The sequence below is a fragment of the Rhinoraja longicauda genome, chromosome 2 (assembly GCF_053455715.1).
Source record: "Rhinoraja longicauda isolate Sanriku21f chromosome 2, sRhiLon1.1, whole genome shotgun sequence".
NCBI lineage: Eukaryota > Metazoa > Chordata > Chondrichthyes > Rajiformes > Arhynchobatidae > Rhinoraja > Rhinoraja longicauda.
Genome location: NC_135954.1, coordinates 65647678 through 65673034, shown reverse-complemented (window position 1 = coordinate 65673034; position 25357 = coordinate 65647678). Strand labels below are relative to the sequence as shown.

At 39.1% G+C, this 25357-nt stretch overlaps 1 protein-coding gene across 1 annotated transcript in view; it reads left to right on the top strand.

Moving 5' to 3' along the window:
- dnah5 (dynein, axonemal, heavy chain 5) overlaps positions 1 to 25357 on the top strand; it is a 178979-nt gene that overhangs the window by 124995 nt on the left and 28627 nt on the right. Inside the window, exons 48-62 of the mRNA XM_078420238.1 lie at positions 547 to 669; positions 3261 to 3474; positions 3552 to 3775; positions 4809 to 5007; positions 7707 to 7879; positions 8455 to 8585; positions 8900 to 9053; positions 9379 to 9646; positions 11586 to 11817; positions 12689 to 12803; positions 14570 to 14746; positions 19734 to 19937; positions 20637 to 20816; positions 22385 to 22522; positions 24453 to 24588. Coding sequence (XP_078276364.1) covers positions 547 to 669; positions 3261 to 3474; positions 3552 to 3775; positions 4809 to 5007; positions 7707 to 7879; positions 8455 to 8585; positions 8900 to 9053; positions 9379 to 9646; positions 11586 to 11817; positions 12689 to 12803; positions 14570 to 14746; positions 19734 to 19937; positions 20637 to 20816; positions 22385 to 22522; positions 24453 to 24588 — 2668 coding nt within the window. The remainder of the gene's footprint in view (positions 1 to 546; positions 670 to 3260; positions 3475 to 3551; positions 3776 to 4808; positions 5008 to 7706; positions 7880 to 8454; positions 8586 to 8899; positions 9054 to 9378; positions 9647 to 11585; positions 11818 to 12688; positions 12804 to 14569; positions 14747 to 19733; positions 19938 to 20636; positions 20817 to 22384; positions 22523 to 24452; positions 24589 to 25357) is intronic.

Here is a 25357-nt window from a genome sequence, read left to right as displayed (position 1 = left end):
ATCCTCAATGATTATGGTCGATATACTTGCCATATTTGGAAATGCAGTCATGTTATAAGCCACAAATCACTGAAAGAATTGGAGGATGTTTGATGGTGGCACAGGCCAATAACTTTTTTTTCGGCATGTTTAATGCGGTGCATTTTTGTATTTGATAAAATTCATTATAGTATTGTGGCTAATGGAAACTCAGCGTCAGATTCGGCTATGGAGGTGTTGGAATGTCGAGCAGAGATTTTGGTGAATAAATAAGCTGAAGGAGAGGATGGGAATTTGTAATTTGGAAATGGGGTGAATGTTTGCAAAGATGGAGGGATTACAGGTTGTTTTTGTCACAGACGTGTGATGACAGGAGATTTCAAGTAAAGTGGGATAGTGTCCTACAATGGAGCAAACAGTTCTCAAAGTAAGTTAGCACGAGAGTCAGAAATATTTAGGCTTGATTAAGTGGGAATTCATTTTATCAAAATGCTATCAATATTTATTATGATTATAAAAAGTATATTAGAATTGTATGACTGATTCCCTGGTGATTTTGTTATATAGCGCACAATTGAGAGTTATGTTGATAAACGTATGGGAACAACCTATGGTCCACCTGCTGGGAAGAAGATGTCCGTGTTCATTGATGATATTAATATGCCTATAATTAATGCATGGGGAGATCAGGTAACTATTTAGAATTTCTTGCTGCTTGACCTTAATACAGTACGTTGCCACGTACTCTTACTCCAAACTCAACTTGTACTTTAATATTATTCTGCAATATTTTGATTTTGTACTGTAATCTTGTTTTGCACTTGTATCCATTGTAGTACTACTTTATTTATAGTATTACTTTATTTATACTGTTTACTGTGAACTTCAGGTGAAGAAGGAATTTCATTGTACCTTGATATAAATGAGAATTAATCTAATCTAATGTTTTTATTTGTCAGACTACAGAGCCAGTGGTCCAGGATTGCAGCTAGAAAACTTAGTACCAGGAATTGGTCCAGCTGAATTTAACTGCTGGCAATGATATCTAGAAATGGGAAACAAGCAGTTGTGGTGAGGGATCTTGAAATACACCAGCATTGGGGAGCAGATGATTTTGACATAGTTATAGGGTGAGGTATAATTAATATGTTTTCTGGGAGGCGTGAAGATCTTGGAGATGATGCAGAATTTTGGAGCAGTTATACCGAAGAATGTTCAGACTACTAAAATGATAATTGACTTTTCAATGAAAACAAAAATCATTCGATGGTATTGGAACATTTAACTCATCAGTACCATTGCTGTAAGGTATATGGTACCTGATAGCATTCATATCACTTTTTATCATTAATTCCTGGGGCACTCAGTATCTGAACAATATTGCTTTGTTTGCTGTATCACCAAATGCTAAATTGACCCCTGGTCCATACGCACTTCTTGAAAAACTTGCTACTGCTCCATGTATTATCCTCCTGGGAGACCCAGCTCATAGCTGTAAGCTTCAAGAATTTGAGGAATGAAGTCTCATTTAAAAATATCATAGTCAATGAAACCACTTCTCTTGAGCATTTTACTTAGACATTGCTGAACGAAAGTTTAACTGATGTTAGATTAGATTGGGAGATAGTCACCAACTTAACCCCAATGTTCAGCATCTTAACCCCAGCCTTCTCTTGTTTCTTTGGAGAGATTACATTTTTATCCTATTTTTCATTCAAATCTATGTATTGCAGAATGAACTGTTTCAGTGATCATTTTTTAAATTGTTTTAATGGGAGTATGACAGATACATACTATGAAAAAATCCTTTTTGATTCAGTTGGCTGAAAAATAGCCCTAGATTTATAGTAGTGTAATGCAGTATGGAAACAGGCTCTTCAGCCCAACTAGTCCATGCCAACCAAGGTGCCAACCTGAACTAATCTCATTTGTAATGTGTAATGGAAATAAATTTTAATTTGCTGAATGTGATTGGCATAAGCACTACGATACGACACGATAAAACGTTATCATCCCCGGAGGAAAACTGTCAGCCAACAGACACAACAATAACTATAATGTTGGTTATGGGTTTTCTTTCATCTTTGTTTCCCTACTATATATATATATTTTTTTTTTTGTTGCTCTACGCTGCTTTAATCAAAGTTTTACATGTGATATCATGGTGGAATGGTGACATTTGGGAATAATTTTAACTTTTGGGAATTGTATAAATGGAGCAACATTGGATCGACTGCATGTAATTTTGTCTGATCCTCTGACCATCATGATTTTTTATTTCAAAGGTTACTGGTTGATATTACCCCATCACCAAATATCAAAGTAATCTCCAAGGCATTGAAAAGCAAAAAGTTTCAGCTATTGGAAATCTGAAATAAAAAGCAAAAAATACAGAAAACAATCAAAAGAGCAGACAACAATTGTGGAGAGAGAAACAGAATTAACATTTCAGGTCAAAGACGACCTGATGTACTGATGAAACATTTCCCTGAAGCCCCAAATAGCAAAATCATTCCATCAATAAGCTGCCTGCCTTATTGAGTACAGAAAGACATGAGACTTTCTATATCCATGTCTGAAGCATGCATTATTCCACCTGCTTATGTGGGCAATAGGCTTAGTTCATACTTTTGGTTCTCATAAGCAAAATAAATACTAACCTGAACTGACAACTAACTTAAAAAAGTGCCTGCTGAGCAAACACCTGCACTTTGCCACCCATGACCACAATTCCGTCCTCTTCACTCGATCTAACCTATAAAATTGTTATCATCTTATCCCACCTGGTATCTTTCTTCACACGATCTAACCTATAAAATTGTTATCATCTTATCCCACCTGTTATCATCTTATCCCACTCCATCTCTCTCCTCACCCTGTTTATGTTTACTCCAGTCCCTCCCCCTACCCAGTTCTGATTTCGGAACACAATCCTCATTTGGTCCCTATCTTCGATCAATCTCGGTATCCATCCCTGTTGACCCATTATATGCAGTTTTACTCATTTATATTCATGTTATGGAAATTTACTGTTGGGAAGAAACATCAAGAACGCAAGCACTGAGATCAGTGCCTTGAAATGGATGAATGTAAATGCTGAAGGCTCCATGCTGCATTCAAATTTATAAAAATCACTCTTGCGCTTGAGAGGTGAATAAGGCTACAATTTTCTGACGCCAGTGAGATACAATTATTTCAAGCTGAACTGTTGTTTGATACTGCGTATTATTTTCCTCTAATTTATATTCCTTAAATACACTTCACATTTTTTCTTATTTTAGGTTACTAATGAAATAGTACGGCAGCTGATGGAACAGTGTGGTTTTTACAATCTTGAAAAACCAGGTGAATTCACGAACATTCTGGATGTCCAGTTCCTTGCTGCAATGATCCACCCGGGTGGAGGTAGAAATGACATACCCCAGCGCTTGAAGAGACATTTTTCCATTTTTAATTGCACATTGCCTTCTAACTCTTCAATTGATAAGATTTTTGGTAAGAAGATCATCTGATGATTCGTAATTACATTTCAAAGTCTGAAAAGAATAAGTTTTGACTGATTCTCTTTTTAGGTGTTATTGGAACTGGCCACTTCTGCCCTGAGCGGGGCTTCACTGCAGTGGTGAGAGCCCTGGTAGCCAAGCTGGTACCAATGACTCGCAAACTCTGGCAGAAGACAAAGGTGAAAATGTTACCTACACCAGCTAAGTTTCACTACATTTTTAACCTGAGAGACCTTTCACGAATCTGGCAGGGAATGCTGAATACTTCTTCCGAGGTTGTGAATAAAGAAAGTGTAAGTATTGTCTCAAAACTATTTTCTTCAAAGGCATTTTCATTTTAGTTTATTTGTCAAGGAATTATGTGTGTTCAGTATATTTTCTATCCCAATAAACCACAGTGAAGCTTCCTGATGTGTATTTGGAGAGCAGAAGCAGAAAACATATGGTGGAAAGCTTTTATCATTAAATAAAGACTTGATAATAAATTGTATTTCATAATTCATAAGTGATAGGAGGGGGAGTAGGCCATTCGGCCCATTGCATCTATACTGCCATTCAGTCATGGCTGATCTATCCCTCTCAACTATTTCAGAAAAAACGTGTATGCTTTATTCTAGAAATTATTTGCAGCTCATAATGATTTTGGGAGAGGCTAACAATTGAATTATCACATTAGAAATGCATAAAACAAGAGGACAGTTTAAAATTTATGGTATAAGTTTGAAAATGTATAAGAAAGACACAAAATGCCAGAGTACCTCAGCGGGTCAGACAGCATTCCTGGAGAACATGGATAGGTGACGTTTTGTGTCGTGACCCTTCTTCAGACACCTATCATTTGATTTTCTCGTTAAGACTGCAGTTCTTTCAAGAAGTCTGAATCGCATGATCATGGCACTTTGCTTCAAAACTTAGTTGATCACAAGTGAATAATGTTTAAAAGCTACATGTTATTGTAAAGATAAAGAATCTGGATTGAGATACCACAAGCTGTAGACTTTTGTACTATTGACAACCTGTGGATGCTTTTGAACCTCATCTGCTCACATGTAGCCTTGTGCTGTACTGTGCACATGTGCTGTGAAAGTAGAATTACTGGAACCTCACCTTTTTTCTGTGCCATGAATTTTGAAATTATGAATGCAGATTGTGCTGTTTGCATTTTCTTATTTTTGAAGTTATAGGATGTGATCAAAAGTATTGCAGCACTAATCCACAACAAAGCCTCGCTGATTACTATTTACAAATTCAGATCTTATGATTTTGTCAAGGATGAATCCATTATTTAAATAACTAGTAAAATATTTGTTTTTATTCATTGTTCAGGTTGCACTGAAGCTGTGGAAACATGAATGTAGATGTGTTATAGCTGATCGATTTACCACTCCGGAAGATGTAGCGTGGTTCGACAATGCATTAGCCAATGTAGTTGAGATAGACCTCCAGAAGGAAGCTCTGGCAACTGTTGATGTTGGTGTCAATGCTTACTTTGTAGACTTCTTACGCGACGCACCCGAGGCTACAGGTAACCCTTTCAACTCAAATAACCTTTTGACTTCTCCAAATCAGGTTTCTAAGGCTATTGTGTATTGAATATGGTCCTCTGGTGTTTTATTCCCCTAAGTCTTTGTCATTTATCATTCCAAAAAATCAAAATTAGAATCCAAAGCAAAAGTAGAATTTCTTTTAATCCTGAAACAGATCTAATCATCATCAAAAATACACATTTGCAGTAATAGATTTTCATATTACAAGAAAAAGATTCAAGAAATCTGCCTTTTGTAAATGGCACCAAAGTATGGTGCGGGAGTAAGAATTTCACTGTGTGGGGCATACATGACAATAAAGAACCATTGAACCATTGAATTATTCCCGTATTGCTTCTCCAGAAGTTTTTCAAAAGGACCAAACCCAACTCTGTTGTCTCCCAGAGTTTGGGTTTCTCTACAAGAGAGCAAGGCTTTTCCACCATTTTTAGGGAGAGCTGCCAATCTAAAGGGCCTGTCCTAGTTACGCGATTTTTAAGGCAACTGCCGGCGACTATCAAAGTCGTAGCAGATCACCGAAAAACATATATATTTTTAACCCTACGACAATGTCCACGACAATGACCACGACAATGCCCACGACAAGCTACGACAACCTACCACCTAGGCGACGGCAAGCTGCCGACAACCGGCGACCCAGTCTTCACGACCTAGAACGTCCACTGCGACAGGGACTAGGGCAAGCTAGGACAACCGACGTCAACTTGCACTTACTACAACTCCGAACTAGGCAGCGTACCATGGCAGAATGACATTATCTGAAGACCAGCAGCAAACAGCCCACTCCACAAGCAGAGCTCCACCACTCCAGGAAGAGAGCCCCCAAAAGACCACAACCCAAGCCCCTTTTCAGTGCCCCCCACACCCTCCCAAAGGAGTTTATTTTTCGATGCCGTGCATTGGTTGTGTTGGTTTTGTTTCAATGATCAAAATAAATGAAAAGAATTTGCAGTGAACTGCTTGTCTTTGTGTTTGCTTCATTGATCTAAATAAATGAAAAGTGTTCTCTTTTAAATGCAGTGCAATGCCTGTGTCAGTGTTTATTTCATTGGTCAAAATAAATGAAACTAGAATATTTGAAAGAGATGCCATGAGAAAGTACTTAGAAATGCAATAACTTCAGACTCCAATTTTTTTTTTTAAATGTCCAGAATCTACTTTATTCAAACAAACTATATTCATATGAAAGGTGGATAACTACATGCAAAAATCTTTTTTTTTTAAACTTCAAACAATTACAAAATATACCGAAAAAGTGATCTGGCCGGACCTTGCTGTCGGTATGGTCAGGTGTCCACCCCCCTTTGACAGCATCGCAGTCTCTGCTCCCATTCCGCAGCTGGCTGTTGCAGCTGAACGTCTGTGGACGGGTTTTAACAGTTCCTGCCGCAACGGTTGACGTTGGTAGTCGCCAATGAAATTCATACGTCCTCAATACCGGCGACAACCTACCACACCTGGCGACAACCTGCGACAGCGCCCACGACAAGCTACGATCATTGGCGTCACGCCAGCTGTCACCGAAAAATTTCTAACAGAATCAATTTTCCACGACGAACCGAGATCTGCTACGACTCATTGGAGACTACGCACGATCATGCCCGCGACACCCCGGCAAACGTGCGGCGACAGCCTAGTCACCGGCAGTCGCCTTAAAAATCGCCTAACTGGGACAGGCCCTTTAGGGTTTTGGCAGTCAATGTAAATAAATTTGTAAGAAGGAACTACAAATGCTGGTTTTAAACCGAAGATAGACACAAAAACATGGATTAACGCAGCGGGACAGGCAGCTTCTCTGGAGAGAAGGAATGGGTGCCGTTTTGGGTCGAGACCCTTCCTGAGACTGGAAGGGTCTCGACCCAAAATGTCACCCAGTCATTCTCTATAGAGATGCTGCCTGTCCCGCTGAGTTACTCCAGCTTTTTGTGTTTATCAATGGAAATAAATTGTCTGTACCATTGTTAGAAACACAGAAAATCAAAAAAAAACAACCCACTGCTTCCCTGCCCCTCCCATCTCCCCCCAAAAAATCCAATGATGATGAATTCAATAGGGGAGTAAAATAACTCCCTTGGAAGTCTTAAGGAGCCAAGGTCACTTCTGTCGGACTTTCCAAATTTCAGTGACAAATAGTTCAATAAATCTGTACACAGGCTGCTCAAGATTTTTTAAACTTCACTTGGTTTCAAATGCTGCTTATGGCATGGGTGCCCAGCAGTTCATTTAAACTAAGAAGGGATGTCCTCCCGACACCCAGCCATGAACAAATCAAGCCAAAGAACGAAAAAATAACTGCTGATGCTCGAAATAGCAGATCACGCACCAATTATTAAAAGAGAAACAAAGTCAAAGGTTCTTATGAAAGGCCATTGGGCCAAAATCTTAATTCCAGTTCTCTCTCCACAAGTGCTGCCTGATCTACTGAGTATATCCAGCATTTAATGATTTTGTGTTACGGCAGAGATTTAAGATCAACCTTTCAAGTTGTGGGAAGGAATCCTGTGCACGGATGCATTCCTCTGGTTTCGAGGTCTTCCTCTAGGCAAGAATGAATTAAAAATGTCAAATATTAAATTACGCATATTTTTTGTCGCTTAATGAGACATTTATCTATGAGGTGAGGTGGAAAAATGGCTTTACGGGTATACATTCATGTGAACAAAATTTTGTCTTGAAGGAGAGGAACCAGAAGATGCTGATTTTGATATGCCAAAAGTCTATGAACCTATTGGGAGTTTTGATGATCTAAAGGATCGGCTAAATATGTATATGCAACAGTACAATGAAAGTGTCCGAGGAATGGGATTGGATATGGTCTTTTTTAAAGATGCCATGACTCATTTAGTTAAGGTAAAGCAATTTCCAGTTCTGTGTGATTGTAATTCTTCATCCGATCCTCATTCAATTTTTCTCTTCATGGCATGCTTGCTTGCATTGTGGGTAATAATGATGTGGAATTAAATGTGACATCTCCAAGTTTGCAGATGATACAAAGCTGGGTGGCAGTGTGAGCTGCGATAAGGATGCTATGCGGTTGCAGGGTGACTTGGATAGGTTGGGTGAGTGGGCAGATGCATGGCAAATGCAGTATAATGTGGATAAATGTGAGGTTATCCACTTTGGTGGCAAGAACAGGAAGGCAGATTATTATCTGAATGGTGTTAGATTAGGAAAAGGGGAGGGGCAATGAGACCTTGGTGTGCTTGTACATCAGTCACTGAAACTAAGCATGCAGGTACAGCAGGCAGTGAAGAAAGCTAATGGCATGTTGGCCATTGTATGAGGATTGAAGTTTAGGAGCAAGGAGGTCCTACTGCAGTTGTGCAGGGCCCTGGTGAGACCATATCAGAAGCTTAACTGCATTTTTCTATCCATAGTAAATACATTGGCTTATTAGTAAAATAATAATTTTATTTCACCATTAGATATCACGTATTATCCGTACACCTCGTGGCAATGCATTATTGGTTGGTGTAGGTGGATCAGGCAAGCAAAGTTTGACGAAACTGGCATCCTTCATCGCTGGTTACAAGACATTCCAAATCACATTAACTAGGTAAGGCGCATATATTCTTCCTATCTTTTTCAATGATTATTGGTATATTTAGGTTTTATGAGACACAATTCTGTCATAGTGTTTTGATAAGGATATTTTTAAGATTTGAAATTCTATGATAGTATTTGTATTCTGTACTCATTTAGGTTATTTTAATACTCAATGGTCTGTACTGCAGATATTGATGTTTAAACCCCAAAGAATAATGATATGTATTCTGGTCTTGGACTGAGATTTTGTTCCACAAAATGTAGCTATTTCATAACATAGATTTCATTTGAATAAGCTCATTATTTTCTACATTCTATTTTCAGATCATATAACAGCTCAAACCTGATGGAGGATTTGAAGATTTTATATAAAACTGCAGGTCATCAAGGCAAGGGAATCGCCTTCATCTTTACAGATAATGAGATCAAAGACGAGTCTTTCCTTGAATATATGAACAATGTTCTATCATCAGGCGAGGTAAATTAACCCATGTAAAATGTATCTATTCAGTTCTCCAGAACTCTGAAACATCATCACCGTCCTTGTGGCAATAAACTGCCTTGAGGGATAAGGAAAGGAAGAACTACTACCGCCTTCCACTTGCACTCCATAGCATTTTCAAAGATTGGACAGGAAATAATAGGATAAGACCACTCCCAATAATGGCCAGCTTTAGTGCTGAAACAAAACTTGGGCCTAACTGTTAATGGACTGCATTTCCATTCACGTCACCAGCTTGTTAGTCATTTGGTATTTGCTACTATCATGTTAACATCGGTTTTGGTATGTTATTTTAATTTAGGTCTCTAACCTGTTTGCTCGAGATGAATTAGATGAAGTTACAAGTAACCTGATACCTGTAATGAAGAAGGAATATCCTCGTAGGCCTCCAACTGTTGAAAACCTGTACGATTACTTCATGACTAGAGTTCGACAGAATCTTCATGTGGTGCTTTGCTTTTCGCCAGTGGGAGAAAAATTCCGAAATAGAGCGCTGAAGTTTCCAGCACTCATTTCAGGCTGCACTATGGATTGGTTCAGTCGTTGGCCCAAAGATGCTCTCGTTGCTGGTGAGTCAAATCACAAAACATCATCTGTAAAATTACTAATTTAACAGAATGTTATTTATTTAAAAGTCAGAAAAGAATTCCCAAAACAATATTTGTTAAGTCATACAGAACAGGAAAGGACATTTTCTGATGGTTATATCCTGGTTTGGTGCTCAATTTATTTTAAAGCAGTCATTTAAATGCGTTAATCTCTGTCTTAAAATGATGCAAACAGGAGTTTGTGTCTTGGTCTTAATGATGTTTGTACACATTGATATATACGAGGCAGCAATAACATTTGTTTGCATACAATATAGATTTTTAAAGTATGAATGATTTTTTTGCAGAATGTTGCTGCAATAGAAAAAAATTAATTGTAGAATAGACATTATTATCAGTAACAGTGTCTTCATGCAGAATTTAATATAGATTTAATGCACGTGTTTTAGCATTTTGGAGATTTCCTAGTATTAGTCAACAGACCCCAATTAGTAAGCATTGGCAGCAACACTTCCTCCTCGATCACCAAGAGCACCTCCAGGCTGCGTGCAGCCGGACACAGTTCCAACTCCATCTTCAAATTCGCCAAATACACCACCGTTGTTGGACAAATTATAGATGACGATGAGTCTGAGTGTAGTCAGGAGTATGATCAACTTTTTGTTGTTGTTTATGATGGTGTTTACAGTGTACTATGTTTATATATCTGTTGTGCTGCTGGAAAAATTTCATTGTTCCATTCGGGACATATGACAATAAAATGCACTTGATTTAAATGAATGATATCAAACATTGGACTGAGAGAGTTGCTTTGGTAAAATATTTTGAGGAGTACACTAAATTTTTAGTTTAGCTTAGAGATGCAGCACGGGGAGAATATACAAACTCTGTACAGACAGCAACCGTAGTCAGGATCGAACCCAGGTCTCCAGCGCTATAAGGCAGCAACTCTATCGCTGTGCCACTGTTCCGTACTGGTCTTACTTTTAATTTTGTTTGATTAAAAATAAACTGAAGAAAATCAACCATATTGTCCTAGGGAGATTCAAAAGAGCACCATAAAATGCCTTTATCTCCTGCAAATACATACAATAAATGTTATGCCATCAACAGTTAACTGTGGTATTTTAAATGAATCTTTGATACCTCCTTAGAATAGAAGGAATGTTGGTATAATTGACCTGTGCAGGTACTTTTTCCATTGTTACATGTTTATAATATAATACAATCTTGAGTTCCTCCTTTTTAAGAACTGACTGGGTGGCACAATGGCACAATGGTAGAGTTGCTTCCTTACAGTGTCAAATACCCGGGTTGGATCCTGACTATGGGTGCTAACCATACAGAGTTTGCACGTTCTCCCAGTGACAGCAGGGTTGTCTCCGGCTGCTCCGGTTTCCTTCCACATTCCAAAGATGTGCAGATTTGTAGGTTAATTGGCTTCTGTAAATTGTCACTAGTGTGTAGGAAAGAGCTATTGTATGGGAGATCGTTGGCCAAAGGGCCTGTTTCCACGCTGTATGTCTAAAGTAAACTTTTATTTTTGTTGTTGGCTTTTGCAATGGAAGACCATAGACAATTGGCCACAGGTGTACAAAATATTTACTGAATATCACTGAAAGCAACACCAGCATTGAATAGACAGTAGGAAAATAACTGCAGATGCTGGTTCAAATTGAAGGTAGACACAAAATGCTGGAGTAACTCAGCAGGTCAGGCAGCATCTCAGGAGAGAAGGAATGGGTGATGTTTCGGGTCGAGACCCTTCTTCGGACTGAGTAGACAGTATGTAGACATTGTAGTTTTATAAGTTCCAGTTACAGTAGATTATGGTGAAAATATAGCTATTTGCTTAAACCTTGTATCTCAAAAACAATTTTTTACTTTTGTGGTATAAAATACAAACAAATCAATTCCCTTTTTATCTAATGAATTGATCTTTTTAAAAATGTTTCAACAGTTTCTGAGCACTTCCTATCTTCTTTTGGAATTGATTGCACAGCTGAGGTCAAAAGGGAGGTGGTACAGTGCATGGGATTCTTCCAAGATGGCGTGGCTGAGAAATGTGTGGACTATTTCCAAAGATATCGTCGATCTACTCATGTAACACCAAAATCGTATCTCTCATTCATTCAGGGATATAAAGCAATCTACAAAGAGAAGAACACCGAGGTTCAAACATTAGCAAATCGGTAGGAACAACGTATTGCAAATTCTTTACAGAAATTAATGAACTCGTAGCAGAAGATATTTCTATTTAAACTTAGATTTATTTCAGACTTCCCTGCTTACAATGTCTGTAATTTAGCACCGTATGGCTAGAGAAAAAAAGCATGTGGATAGGACAGGTTTGGAAGGATATGGACCAAACGCGGGCAGTTGGGACTAGTGTAGCTAAGACATGTTGGCCGGTGTGGGCAAGTTGGGCCAAAGGGCTTGTCTCCACTCTGTATCACTCTATGACCTGAAATGGATCAAAATGAAGGCAGGAGGGAGCTAAGTTTCATACCTTGTTGAAGGTGTTGTGTGGGCTGATACATTTTGCTGAGAAGAATAGCATGGGTATTTTGTCCAGCATTTGGATGGAGGCACATGAGAAGTTCTGTAGGCACACTCTCAGCAATCCACTAGTTATCTCTGGCAGAAACAATCTATTTTCCTGAATTAACTCCTGTCACTGATATATGCATTGTTGGCAAGGATTCTTATCCTTTCACTCTTTCTCCCAGAAATCATTAGCATTCTGCTATTAAATTATAAATCTAAGATTCAAAAATAAACTGTATTGTTATACAACACATATTGCAGTTTGAGGCTATTGAACAGTTTATTAATAAGACAATAAATTCCAGATGGATTGATGAGACATGCAAATCCCTGCATTGCACAGAGTAGCTTGAAAATTTGTAAAATTAGAATACAGACATAATTATTATCTTGAATCTATCTTGAATCTTGAATCTTATTAAAGCATGGTGCTGAAATCTATTTACCTATTTTGCATTGTTTCAAAGAAGATGCTTTGCAAAGAGCTTGCAAAACCTAACAATATCTTTTCTCCAGGATGAATACTGGCTTACAGAAATTGAAGGAGGCCTCCGAATCAGTGGCAGCTCTAAGTAAAGAACTGGAAGTGAAAGAGCGAGAACTACAAGTAGCCAATGAAAAGGCTGACATGGTAAGCACTGTCACAGATTGATATCTCTGTAAATGGTTCTTTACATCTTTATTTGTTTACAGTTTCAAAACTTTGATCTACATTTAAAAGGTGACATTTCCTTATGACAAAAAAACATTTAGGTTTAAGAGGTAATGCTCCAATTTTTCTTTAAAATGCCAACAATTCTGTGTGTTCCGTAAGTTGCAAACGTCCTGGATATTGATGTAGCATGCCCCATTCCCACCTTTTTTCTTCTCCAATTCCCCCGTTCCACCACTGTTCCAATGAATTATTTGGAAGTGTCGCAAGATGAAAATCCCACCTGGAAGGAAACATTTTGATAAAATAACCAGGGAAGTATGTTAAACTTTTAAAATCTGTTGACATATTTTCAAAATCCTACACCACTCATTAGATACCCAATGCAGAGCAGCACCTGTCATGTGCCATGTACTAACATTGAGGAGAAACACCTCCTGAAGTGGATTTCACACACATCAGGTCTGTCTCCCAGTTCTGCTGGTGGACTTCTAAGATGTAGGTAGATCTTGTGTACTCATCCTGGAAATGTTGATATTAAACTAGGAATAAGACATAATCTCCGTAAAATAACATCAACAGTTCACTTGGAATGGCCTTAATTTTCTGATCATAATTGGTGGTTTCATCATTTGTTCATCAGTAACCCAAACCCCATTGCCCCTACCACCTATATGTTTCCCTCTGGCTTGCCATTTTATCTCTCTCTCTCCTTCTCTTGCATCATTTTGTCTCCTTTTCATCTCCAGCATTTGCCACCCAAGTGCAAATCAAAAAGCTCCCTTACCTGCATCCACCTATCACTTGCCAGGCTTTATACCGTTCCTACCTCTTTTCAAGGTTTCTTCCCCCTACTACAATCTTGTCCGAAAATATTGCCTATCCATTCTCTCCAGAAATGTTGTCTGACCTGCTGAATTATTCCAGCACTTTTTTTTTCATTATCTATGATATAAATAAACCACTTATCAATGAAGTCAACCATATTTCTTCAAGCCTGAATCTTGAATGTTAGAGTTGCATCCAGGTCCTGACTGAGTGTCACAGCCTTCTGGGTGCAGGTCTGGAGGGATTCCTGGTTCCATGGTGAAGCAGCAGTTTTTCTACCTTCCATCTTCTATACCAAACCGCCACTGCATTGTTTGAAAACTCTGGGGCCTGCACCTTCCCAAATTGTGCGCTGAGTGTTTGTCATCTCTGCAGTGACTTCCACAGCATCTCTCTTTTATGAGGTGTAAGCTGTCTTTAAGTAGCTGAGGTGATGACTGCTTTAATGGAATGAGCTAGAACTCTATTCGTGTTCTGTCTGGGGGGGGGGGGGGGGGGGGGGGGGAGTAGAGGGAATGAGAGCAGAAGGCGTGATACAGAGGAGACACGGGTGAAGGATCCACCTATGACAACAGGAAGGAAACCACGCTTATGAAAGAAAGAGATCTCAGAGGTTCCAGAATAGAAAGTCTCAGCTTGGAAGCAAATGCTGCAGAGACGGAGAAATCGAGAATAGAGATACCATCTTTGCAAGAAGCACATTGGGAGGAGATGTAGTCCAAATAACTGTGGGAGATGGTAGGTTCGTTGTAGATGTCGGTTGATAGTTTGTCTCCTATGATGGAAACAGATCAAAACTGAAATTCCAAACCAGAATTTTTTTCTCACTTTCAGTTTGGAATCCATTTGTTTGTTTTTGAGATTTGGATATTATTAATGATAGTTTTTGAGGTTTTTTTTGTTGTTGTGTATTTCAGGTTTTAAAAGAGGTAACAGTGAAAGCTCAAGCTTCTGAGAAAGTAAAGGTAGAAGTTCAAAAAGTTAAGGATAAAGCTCAGGCCATTGTTGATAGCATATCAGCAGATAAGGCCATTGCAGAGCAGAAGCTGGAAGCTGCAAAACCTGCTCTGGAGGAGGCTGAAGCAGCTCTACAGGTAAATAAAGTGACTTATTTTTGACATTTTTGTTCTTCTGGGTCCCTTGTTTGGGAGGAATATTTGGTGAGATATTGAAAAGTTCTCTGTTTAACAAAAACAGTTGCACTTATAGTGCCTTAAAATTCAAGGTGTCATGTGAACAATTGGACCATCTACCCCAGTATCTTGGAAAAATAAAGATTATTTTATCTAATTGAGTTATTGATGAAAAATTGTGAAAAAAGCAGCAATGACTTGCTGCTAAATTATCTTTTAGCTGAAATGGCTGTCCAATGTTCTTATAACCTGCAGGTAGCTATCAATAAAATATGTTGAAAATGAGTAATACATTGCATAAGCAAATACATTTAAATTCAACAAGTTTACTATCACTGTCTACCAGTGGTTGAAGGTATTGGTTGTGTCTTCAATCCTTTCACTTTGTTCCTCCAATCATTAAGATGATGGATGATCTCTCACTTCCCCATATTCCTTGTTTCCCTTGGCACCCAAAATTAAATAATCTAATTCTTCAATTACTTTATGTCTTGGTATACATGTCTGTAGACGATGGGAATTCCCAAGCTTTCGAAACTGTATATTAATGAAAATCCTCTTCTCAATCTGTGATGATTAATCCTTTATTTTGAATTAGTTGCCCCCAACTTTGGCTTTTCAAATCAATCGAAGCACCTTGAATTACTTTGTCAAACTGTGCATCAATGAGATTACTTCTCATTCTTTAAAAGTTTAGAATGACAGGCCCAAACATTATAGACAATAGACAATAGACAATAGGTGCAGGAGTAGGCCATTCAGCCCTTCGAGCCAGCACCGCCATTCAATGCGATCATGGCTGATCACTCTCAATCAGTACCCCATTCCTGCCTTCTCCCCATACCGCCTCACTCCGCTATCCTTAAGAGCTCTATCCAGCTCTCTCTTGAAAGCATCCAACGAACTGGCCTCCACTGCCTTCTGAGGCAGAGAATTCCACACCTTCACCACTCTCTGACTGAAAAAGTTCTTCCTCATCTCTGTTCTAAATGGCCTACCCCTTATTCTTAAACTGTGGCCCCTTGTTCTGGACTCCCCCAACATTGGGAACATGTTTCCTGCCTCTAATGTGTCCAATCCCCTAATTATCTTATATGTTTCAATAAGATCCCCCCTCATCCTTCTAAATTCCAGTGTATACAAGCCTAATTGCTCCAGCCTTTCAACATACGACAGTCCCACCATTCTGGGAATTAACCTAGTAAACCTGCGCTGCACGCCCTCAATAGCAAGAATATCCTTCCTCAAATTTGGAGACCAAAACTGCACACAGTACTCCAGGTGCGGTCTCACCAGGGCCCGGTACAACTGTAGAAGGACCTCTTTGCTCCTATACTCAACTCCTCTTGTTATGAAGGCCAACATTCCATTGGCTTTCTTCACTGCCTGCTGTACCTGCATGCTTCCTTTCAGTGACCGATGCACTAGGACACCCAGATCTCGTTGAATATCCCCTCTTCCTAACTTGACACCATTCAGATAATAATCTGCCTTTCTATTCTTACTTCCAAAGTGAATAACCTCACACTTATCTACATTAAACTGCATCTGCCATGTATCCGCCCACTCACACAACCTGTTCAAGTCACCCTGCAGCCTTATTGCATCTTCCTCACAATTCACACTACCCCCCAGCTTAGTATCATCTGCAAATTTGCTAATGGTACTTTTAATCCCTTCATCTAAGTCATTAATGTATATCGTAAATAGCTGGGGTCCCAGCACCGAACCTTGCGGTACCCCACTGGTCACTGCCTGCCATTCCGAAAGGGACCCATTTATCCCCACTCTTTGCTTTCTGTCTGTCAACCAATTTTCTATCCATGTCAGTACCCTACCCCCAATACCATGTGCTCTAATTTTGCCCACTAATCTCCTATGTGGGACCTTGTCGAAGGCTTTCTGAAAGTCGAGGTACACCACATCCACCGACTCTCCCCTGTCAATTTTCCTAGTTACATCCTCAAAAAACTCCAGTAGATTTGTCAAACATGATTTCCCCTTCGTAAATCCATGCTGACTCGGAATGATCCTGTTACTGCTATCCAAATGCTCAGCAATTTCGTCTTTTATAATTGACTCCAGCATCTTCCCCACCACTGATGTCAGACTAACTGGTCTATCATATCATATCATATCATATCATATATATACAGCCGGAAACAGGCCTTTTCGGCCCTCCAAGTCCGTGCCGCCCAGCGATCCCCGTACATTAACACTATCCTATACCCACTAGGGACAATTTTTACATTTACCCAGCCAATTAACCTACATACCTGTACGTCTTTGGAGTTTGGGAGGAAACGGAAGATCTCGGAGAAAACCCACGCAGGTCACGGGGAGAACGTACAAACTCCTTACAGTGCAGCACCCGTAGTCAGGATCGAACCTGAGTCTCCGGCGCTGCATTCGCTGTAAAGCAGCAACTCTACCGCTGCGCTACCGTGCCGCCCTCTGCGCTACCGTGCCGCCCGTTTTCTCTCTCCCTCCTTTCTTAAAAAGTGGGATAACATTTGTTATCCTCCAATCCACTGGAACTGATCCTGAATCTATAGAACATTGAAAAATGATCTCCAATGCTTCCACTATTTCTAGAGCCACCTCCTTAAGTACCCTGGGATGCAGACCATCAGGCCCTGGGGATTTATCAGCCTTCAGTCCCATCAGTCTACCCAAAACCATTTCCTGCCTAATGTGGATTTCCTTCAGTTCCTCCATCACCCTAGGTTCTCCGGCCCCTAGAACATTTGGGAGATTGTGTGTATCTTCCTCAGTGAAGACAGATCCAAAGTAACGGTTTAACTCGTCTGCCATTTCTTTGTTCCCCATAATAAATTCCCCTGCTTCTGTCTTCAAGGGACCCACATTTGCCTTGACTATTTTTTTCCTCTTCACGTACCTAAAAAAACTTTTGCTATCCTCCTTTATATTATTGGCTAGTTTACCCTCGTACCTCATCTTTTCTCCCCGTATTGCCTTTTTAGTTAACTTTTGTTGCTCTTTAAAAGAGTCCCAATCCTCTGTCTTCCCACTCTTCTTTGCTATGTTATACTTCCTCTCCTTAATTTTTATGCTGTCCTTGACTTCCCTTGTCAGCCACAGGTGTCTCTTACTCCCCTTAGAGTCTTTCCGCCTCTTTGGGATAAATTGATCCTGCAACCTCTGCATTATTCCCAGGAATACCTGCCATTGCTGTTCTACCGTCTTCCCTGCTAGGGCCTCCTTCCAGTCAATTTTGGCCAGCTCCCGCCTCATGCCTCTGTAATTCCCTTTGCTATACTGTAATACTGACACTTCCGATTTTCCCTTCTGCCTTTCCATTTGCAGAGTAAAACTTATCATGTTGTGATCACTGCCTCCTAGTAGCTCTTTTACCTCTAGTCCCCTTATCAGATCAGGATCATTACACAACACTAAATCCAGAATTGCCTTCTCCCTGGTAGGCTCCAGTACAAGCTGTTCTAAGAATCCATCTCGAAGGCACGCTACAAACTCTCTTTCCTGGAGTCCATTTCCAACCTGATTTTCCCAGTCTACCTGCATGTTGAAATCTCCCATAACCACCGTAGCACTACATTTGTGACACGCCAATTTTATCTCCTGATTCAACTTGCATTTCTTTGTTCCCCATAATAAATTCCCCTGCTTCTGTCTTCAAGGGACCCACATTTGCCTTGACTATTTTTTTCCTCTTCACGTACCTAAAAATACTTTTGCTATCCTCCTTTATATTATTGGCTAGTTTACCCTCGTACCTCATCTTTTCTCCCCGTATTGCCTTTTTAGTTAACTTTTGTTGCTCTTTAAAAGAGTCCCAATCCTCTGTCTTCCCACTCTTCTTTGCTTTGTTATACTTCCTCTCCTTAATTACAATAATCTCATTCATTGCAATCTCAGAAAAAAATGATTTTTGAAGTATATTTTCCTTTTTATGTTCAGTCTGCCCGGGGTAATTGGTCAAGATTTGTGGAGAAATGCAGACACTGCTGTTTCTTTTACTGCTTCGGCTGTCAGACTGTGTGCTGCAATGTTAGACTCCACAAAGTTATATAGGTTCTCTACTGTTAATGGTGGGGATTTCACTCACAAAATATGCACCAGTTTTGATTTAGTGTAGGAAGTTATTCTCCAATGGATTTAGTGGAGGAAAATATTTCTGAGGGGCTAAGGTGAATAATAATATTTTAGGACATATTTGTTTATATTTTAAAGTACATTCAAATTGATAGTACTTTAATTTTTAAAGTAATTCAATAGATTGAATAATTTTATAGTTCTATTTTATAATTTGCACATGAGTCGGTTAACAATCTAAACATTATGGTCCTTTCTGAGTTTCCATTTTTCTGCTCCAAACCTAACCCTTCAAATTCTCTCAGTTGAGGCTCATCTTATTAGTTTCATTCTGAACAATGACAACCAGATCACTCCGAGCCCTTCTCCAGTTGCAAGAAGTGCTTCTGCTGGGTAGAACTGTATGGGGCATAGAGTTTGAAATATGAGGACAGGTTGTTCACCTAGCAAATTTAATATATTTTTAAATTAATCTTTCAAACTCTACGGTTTCAGTTGATGAATTGTTTCTTTCAAAAAAGACTTGCTTTGTCACTATGTGCAGCCCTTGATAAGAACCATACAATTATTATAATAACCAGCAGTTATTATAATTTTAAAGAAATTGTCAGAAGATTGGTACAAATCAACTAATTGGCATCCAACCTAAAATGCTGAGCTTGATTTTTCTATACTCATTCAGATTGCATTGATCTATAATAAACGAACAGTCCTAAAATGAAACAAAATTTCAGTCACAGATATTGTCACCGCCACAGTCCTTGACCAAGTAATGGCAGATTAGATAAAAATGCATTGAATAAATACAATAAATTTATATTTTTGTTTCACTGTGCCTTCCCCCCCCCCCCCCACCCTGTGTTTGCATGCATAGACCATTAAGCCAGCTGATATTGCTACAGTGCGTACGCTGGGTAGACCACCTCATCTTATCATGCGCATCATGGACTGTGTACTGTTGCTGTTCCATCGAAAAGTGAACTCAGTGAAAATTGATGCTGAGAGGTGTTGTACTATACCTTCCTGGCAAGAGTCTTTGAAGCTCATGACAGCAGGAAACTTTCTGCAAAATCTTCAGGTAGGCAGTTAGTTGGAGGCATCCTTTCTTTCTTAGGTGGATGAAATAATAATATTTGCTTTTTTTTGTTGTGGAAATAAATCATGCACACCCACAAATCTGTCATTTCCAGATCTACACACATAAGAACATGTTGTATCTTTTAGAAAATTGTACGTTTAATTACAGAAATCGTTAAAGTAAAATTCGAGTATGCTTTGGCAATAGTTTCAGTTTAGAGCTAAATTTAGCTTTTTTCTGTTTAAAGAATGTTTCCCTAAAGCTAAATTGTTCTGTGGGTAGGAGGACACGATAGACTCTGCAAGTATTACCATAGGCAGTGTTGATACCACAGTGTGCAGATCAACAGAAGGTACATTACTGCTCTCTGCCTGCACTATGCCTCACAGCTTCTGTTGTAACTTTCACAAAATGGGCATGTCAAACCAGTGAAAATATATTTTCTGGCAACACCAAACCTGGCATATAAATCTGGTTAACTGCACTAGTTTGTGTTTTGATGGTCTCTTTTCAAATTAAACTTTACTGTTTATTAAATGAATTATATACAAATATCTACAATACAAATTTCTTCTGAAAGCCTGTGACAAAATAAACTCTAATTATGTCTATAATTATGTGAAAAGTCTCAGTAATATATTTGACCACAGTTAGCAATAAACCACACTAATGCTTAATCATGTCATTTTACCATCCTAGCAATTTCCAAAAGACACCATTAATGAGGAAGTTGTTGATTTACTTCAGCCTTATTTCGAAATGACTGACTACAATAGTGAAACAGCCAAGAGAGTCTGTGGCAATGTCGCAGGAATCTGTTCCTGGACAAAGGCTATGGCATCCTTCTTTTCCATTAACAAAGAAGTTTTACCATTAAAGGTACATTAAAATTAAAGTATTTAATATGATGATGATAATTTCCAATTGTTCATTTTGTTTGGTTTCAGTAATAGATTGGGGAAAGACAAAAATGTATGATGCATGTGCATTCGCTGAAAGGATTGAAAGGTCAAGCGTTTATAACATTCTAGTCATCAAATCTACTGAAAATATTTACAATATATCTTTGTACCGATTTTCCCTATTTGGCTTGTAGCAGATCAGGATTATGAGTGAACAATGTAAATTGAACACATGAATAACACAAGAATGATCTGGGCCTTTTTTAGGTGGATCTAAAAATGAACACTGTAAACTGTATAGAGATATTTATTCAGAAATCTAATGACAGACTTGTAGGAAAAGATGGTCCTTAAAGATTTTCTTTGAATAATGAAGAGGGGATTTAAAAGGTAAAGTGGCCTGGAATAAACAAGACAAACATGGCAGAACTTCTAAAATCTTTAATGATAGACACAAAAAGCTGGAGTAACTCAGCGGGACAGGCAGCATCTCTGGAGAGAAGGAATGAGTGGTGCTTCGGGTCGAGAAATCTCTATCAGCAATGGTGGATGAAGAAATGGGAGCGGGCCAAATGTGGGTCAGCAGTAGGATGGGGGAGTGGTGCGGGTGTCTAGCAGCAGGGAGAGCAAGGAGTAGAAGGAAAGCATCCTTTAATAATTTGGGAGCAGTTGCACAACTGGAAGAGCTGTTGGAGAAGGTTTTGCAGAGAATCACCATTCTAAATTTAATATGTGACAGGGCAAATTGCTGAAGAAGATTGATGGGTACGGAAATTAAGGTTGCACAAGGCTGAGTGTAAAACAAGGCACAAGAGGTGAGCAATAGCTTACTATTGTGTAGGAAAATAACTGCAGATGCTGGTACAAATCGAAGGTATCACAAAATGCTGGAGTAACTCAGCAGGTCAGGCAGCATCTAGGAGAGAGGGAATGGGTGACGTTTCGGGTCAAGAACCTTCTTCAGACTGAAGAAATGTCTCGACCTGAAACGTCACCCATTCCCTCTCTCCTAGATGCTGCCTGACCTGCTGAGTTACTCCAGCATTTTGTAATAGCTTACTATTGGTGGGGACAGTTGAAACCAAAGGAAGTGCAAATTGTTTGATTGTCCACAAGAATGTTTCATTGCACAAGAATGTTGCAACAGCAAATGGAAGATTGCTAATGTATAGAGATGGAAGTGAGTGACGATGTGTTTTAGAGCTAACTCAGGATTGTACTATATGACAAGACAGTGAACAACTTGAGAATGTGCTACAGACAGGGGCAAGAGAACAGGTTTTGTTGGGAAGAAATAATGCCTGTTTTTAAAGTGTTGGAAGTTGTGACTAATCCAGGATTTGCTATCAGTTATTGCTTCTGAGAAGTCGGGTGATATGCTTGAGATGCTGCTTACTGTTACCAGTAAATGACCAGAAGCTGCTGCTATGTTTTTGAATGATGCCAATGTTGTACAATCAGTTATTTTACAGAAAGTCATTAATATTTATAGTATAATCTGCTATTTGAAGCCAAAGTTTAAGAATGCATTTATATTTGTCTCAGGCTAATTTAGCAATCCAAGAAAATCGACTGGCTATAGCCATGGTAGATCTCCAGAAAGCACAGGCAGAGCTGGATGCCAAACAAGCAGAACTGGATGTGGTACAAGCAGCATACGAGAAGGCCATGACAGAGAAGGAAGTGAGTATTAAATAGTAATAGATACATTCTTGTTAGATTATATTGTTTTCACTTGTTGAAAACTATTGCCCATGCCGAGAGCTTCCTATCACTGTCCAACACGAATTAAACTGATATTTATTAACAATTGCTTCAAAATTTAAACATAAACAAAATGGTGGATTTGCTTGAAATAACCCAGTGTGTTACCCTATTCAACTGTTGCCCAAGTTGTAGAGTTGTCCCACAATGAGTGATACAACAATCTGATTTTGTGGTGCTCATGTTGGCAAAAGATCTCATGAAGTCACAAAAAGTATCAAGGAAACCCCATCAACTAAAGAATCGGTACTGGAGGAACACCATCTCATAATTGGCTTGGGTAGCTTACAACCCAGCAGTATGAATATTGATTTCTCTAATCAAATAACCCTTGCATCCCCTCTCTTTCCATCCCTCCTCCACCCTTGAGGTCGTGCTAGTTTTACTGTTGTTTGTCCTGTTGAGTTTCTCTGTCTGTATACTTGTTGGCACCTTTCCCACAGCCAATAATGGCCTATTGTGTGCCCCACATTTCCTTGATTATAGTTGCTTTTTGCATATCTTTCATTCATATATCCTAAGTACCATTTATATCTCTCATTCCACTTTCCCCCGACTCTCAGTTTGAAGAAGGATCTCGACCCAAAACATCACCTATTCCTTTTCTCCAGGGATGCTGCCTGATCTGCTGAGTTACTCCAGCCTTTTGTGTCTGTCTTTGGTTTAAACCAGAATCTACAGTACCTCTCTACGCAATCAGTACTGCTCCTCGTTAAATATTATTTAGATAGTGTAGATGAAAATCAGGGCAAAGAATATATTCCAGATTAGACTGCAAGGCCCTCTTCTGGGAATGCATCAATCGCCTCACTATTCACTGTGTCCTTAAAAACATGGGTGTCAGACTGAACTGCATCAGGTGAAGAGTGAATATGAAGAGTTGGTGGTTACATCTCACAGATATATTTGTTATTAAAGTAGAATTTATTTGTTAATTATAATTAATTGGAAAAACATTATGGGAAGAATATATTTTCAATCATTGTGGCTTATAGAATTCAACTTTGATTTACAAGATAGATGACGAATTTTGTAACCAAATGACTTTTTCAGGCTGTTTGACATATCTTACACTGAGTACTGATGCCATACTTCTTCACTGTTATCGTGTTACATAGCCTAGACTGCCAAACTCTGATGTGAACAGTTCGTCTAGCACAAATTGACTATGATAATGTTTGGCAATCTACAATTTTCTTGCAAGCTTGAAATTATTTTTCAATTGTTTGAAGTGACTATTTCATAGTCTTTGTTTTGTCCAGTAGTTTTTTTATAGCTGTATCCTTTTACTTTGAGATTATTTTTTGCCTCTTTAGCTTTCTGGAGGTAAAATAGATATATGATATCTGAAGCACAATTTCTGGTGAGTTTCAGGACTAGAGCTTCACTGCGGGTTCCTTTCAGCTTTGGTTTCTTTTAAAATGTCTCTAAAGATAAAAGATGACATGGTTAAGTTTAGAGATACAGCGCGGAAACAGGCCCTTCGGCCCACCGAGTCCGCGTCCTCCAGCAATCCCCACAATTTGACACTATTCTACACACTAGGGAAAACTTTACATTTATTCCAAGCCAATGAACCTACAAATCTGTTCATGTTTGGCTTGTGGGAGGAAACCGAAGATCTCGGAGAAAACCCACGCGGTCACATACAAACTCTGGAGAGACAGCACCTGTGGTCGGGATCGAACCCGGTCTCTGGCGCTGCAAGCACTGTAAGGCAGTAACTCTTGTGCCACCGGCCGCACATTGTGTAATCTGTTTTCAAGGGGTAATTTGGTGTTTGACGATAATCTGCAGCTGATGCCCATTACATGTAGTAGTCTGCTGATGAAATGCTTCTCATTCTCAGGCATTGCTGGAGGATGCTGATCGCTGCCGACACAAGATGCAGACTGCTTCCAGTCTCATCAGTGGGCTGGCAGGTGAAAAGGAACGGTGGACTGAGCAAAGCAAGGAGTTCTCAGTGCAGATCAAGCGGCTTGTGGGTAAGTTCAGCGTATATAGCTGAAAGCATTTCATACATGCAGCGTGTGCCCTTGTGAAAACAATTATATTTTATGTATGTGCAGCAGGTTATCTGCCTATTAATTACTTGATAATAGAAGAGAATATAATTGTGTGTCAGAATTGTGAAGATTTTAACATTAGTAAAACCAATAAAGATATGAATGTTAAATCTGTATAATTCTGAAATAGGGTATAATATGAATTATAGAAACATGAAGAAAAAAAAAATTATTAATATTATTCCGCCAAAATTTTAAGAAATATTATTGTGTGAAAAAATTCATTTCAAGTGTATTGTAAATTGACAGTTTCTTCAAATTCAGCTTCTATGTACATTATTAGTTTTAAGATGGACTTAATTACATCTAAGGGAGGGTTTTCAAACAAGGTATAAATATGCACCCATCTTTTGAAGAGGAGCCTCAACCAGAATGAAAGAGTGAAAGAAGAAAATATTTTAAAACATTGATATCCCTCTTTTAGATATTGCAACTGCTTGTGATTTCCTTGGCTTAGGCTATTTGTTGGTTCAGAGATATTTTAATGCAAGCTGAGACATAGGCTGGTGTGTGCTGAATTTTGTGCAAGAACCCTTATAATTCTGATTTGGGGAACATCTGTGTGCAGATTGGGCTGGCATGCAAAGAAGTGGCTAAGACGCTTGATGGCTGTGCCATTAATTTATGTGCTAAATGAGGAACTCAAACCTTTTTATCATTGAAGGATCCTGATGCTAGCCCTACTAGC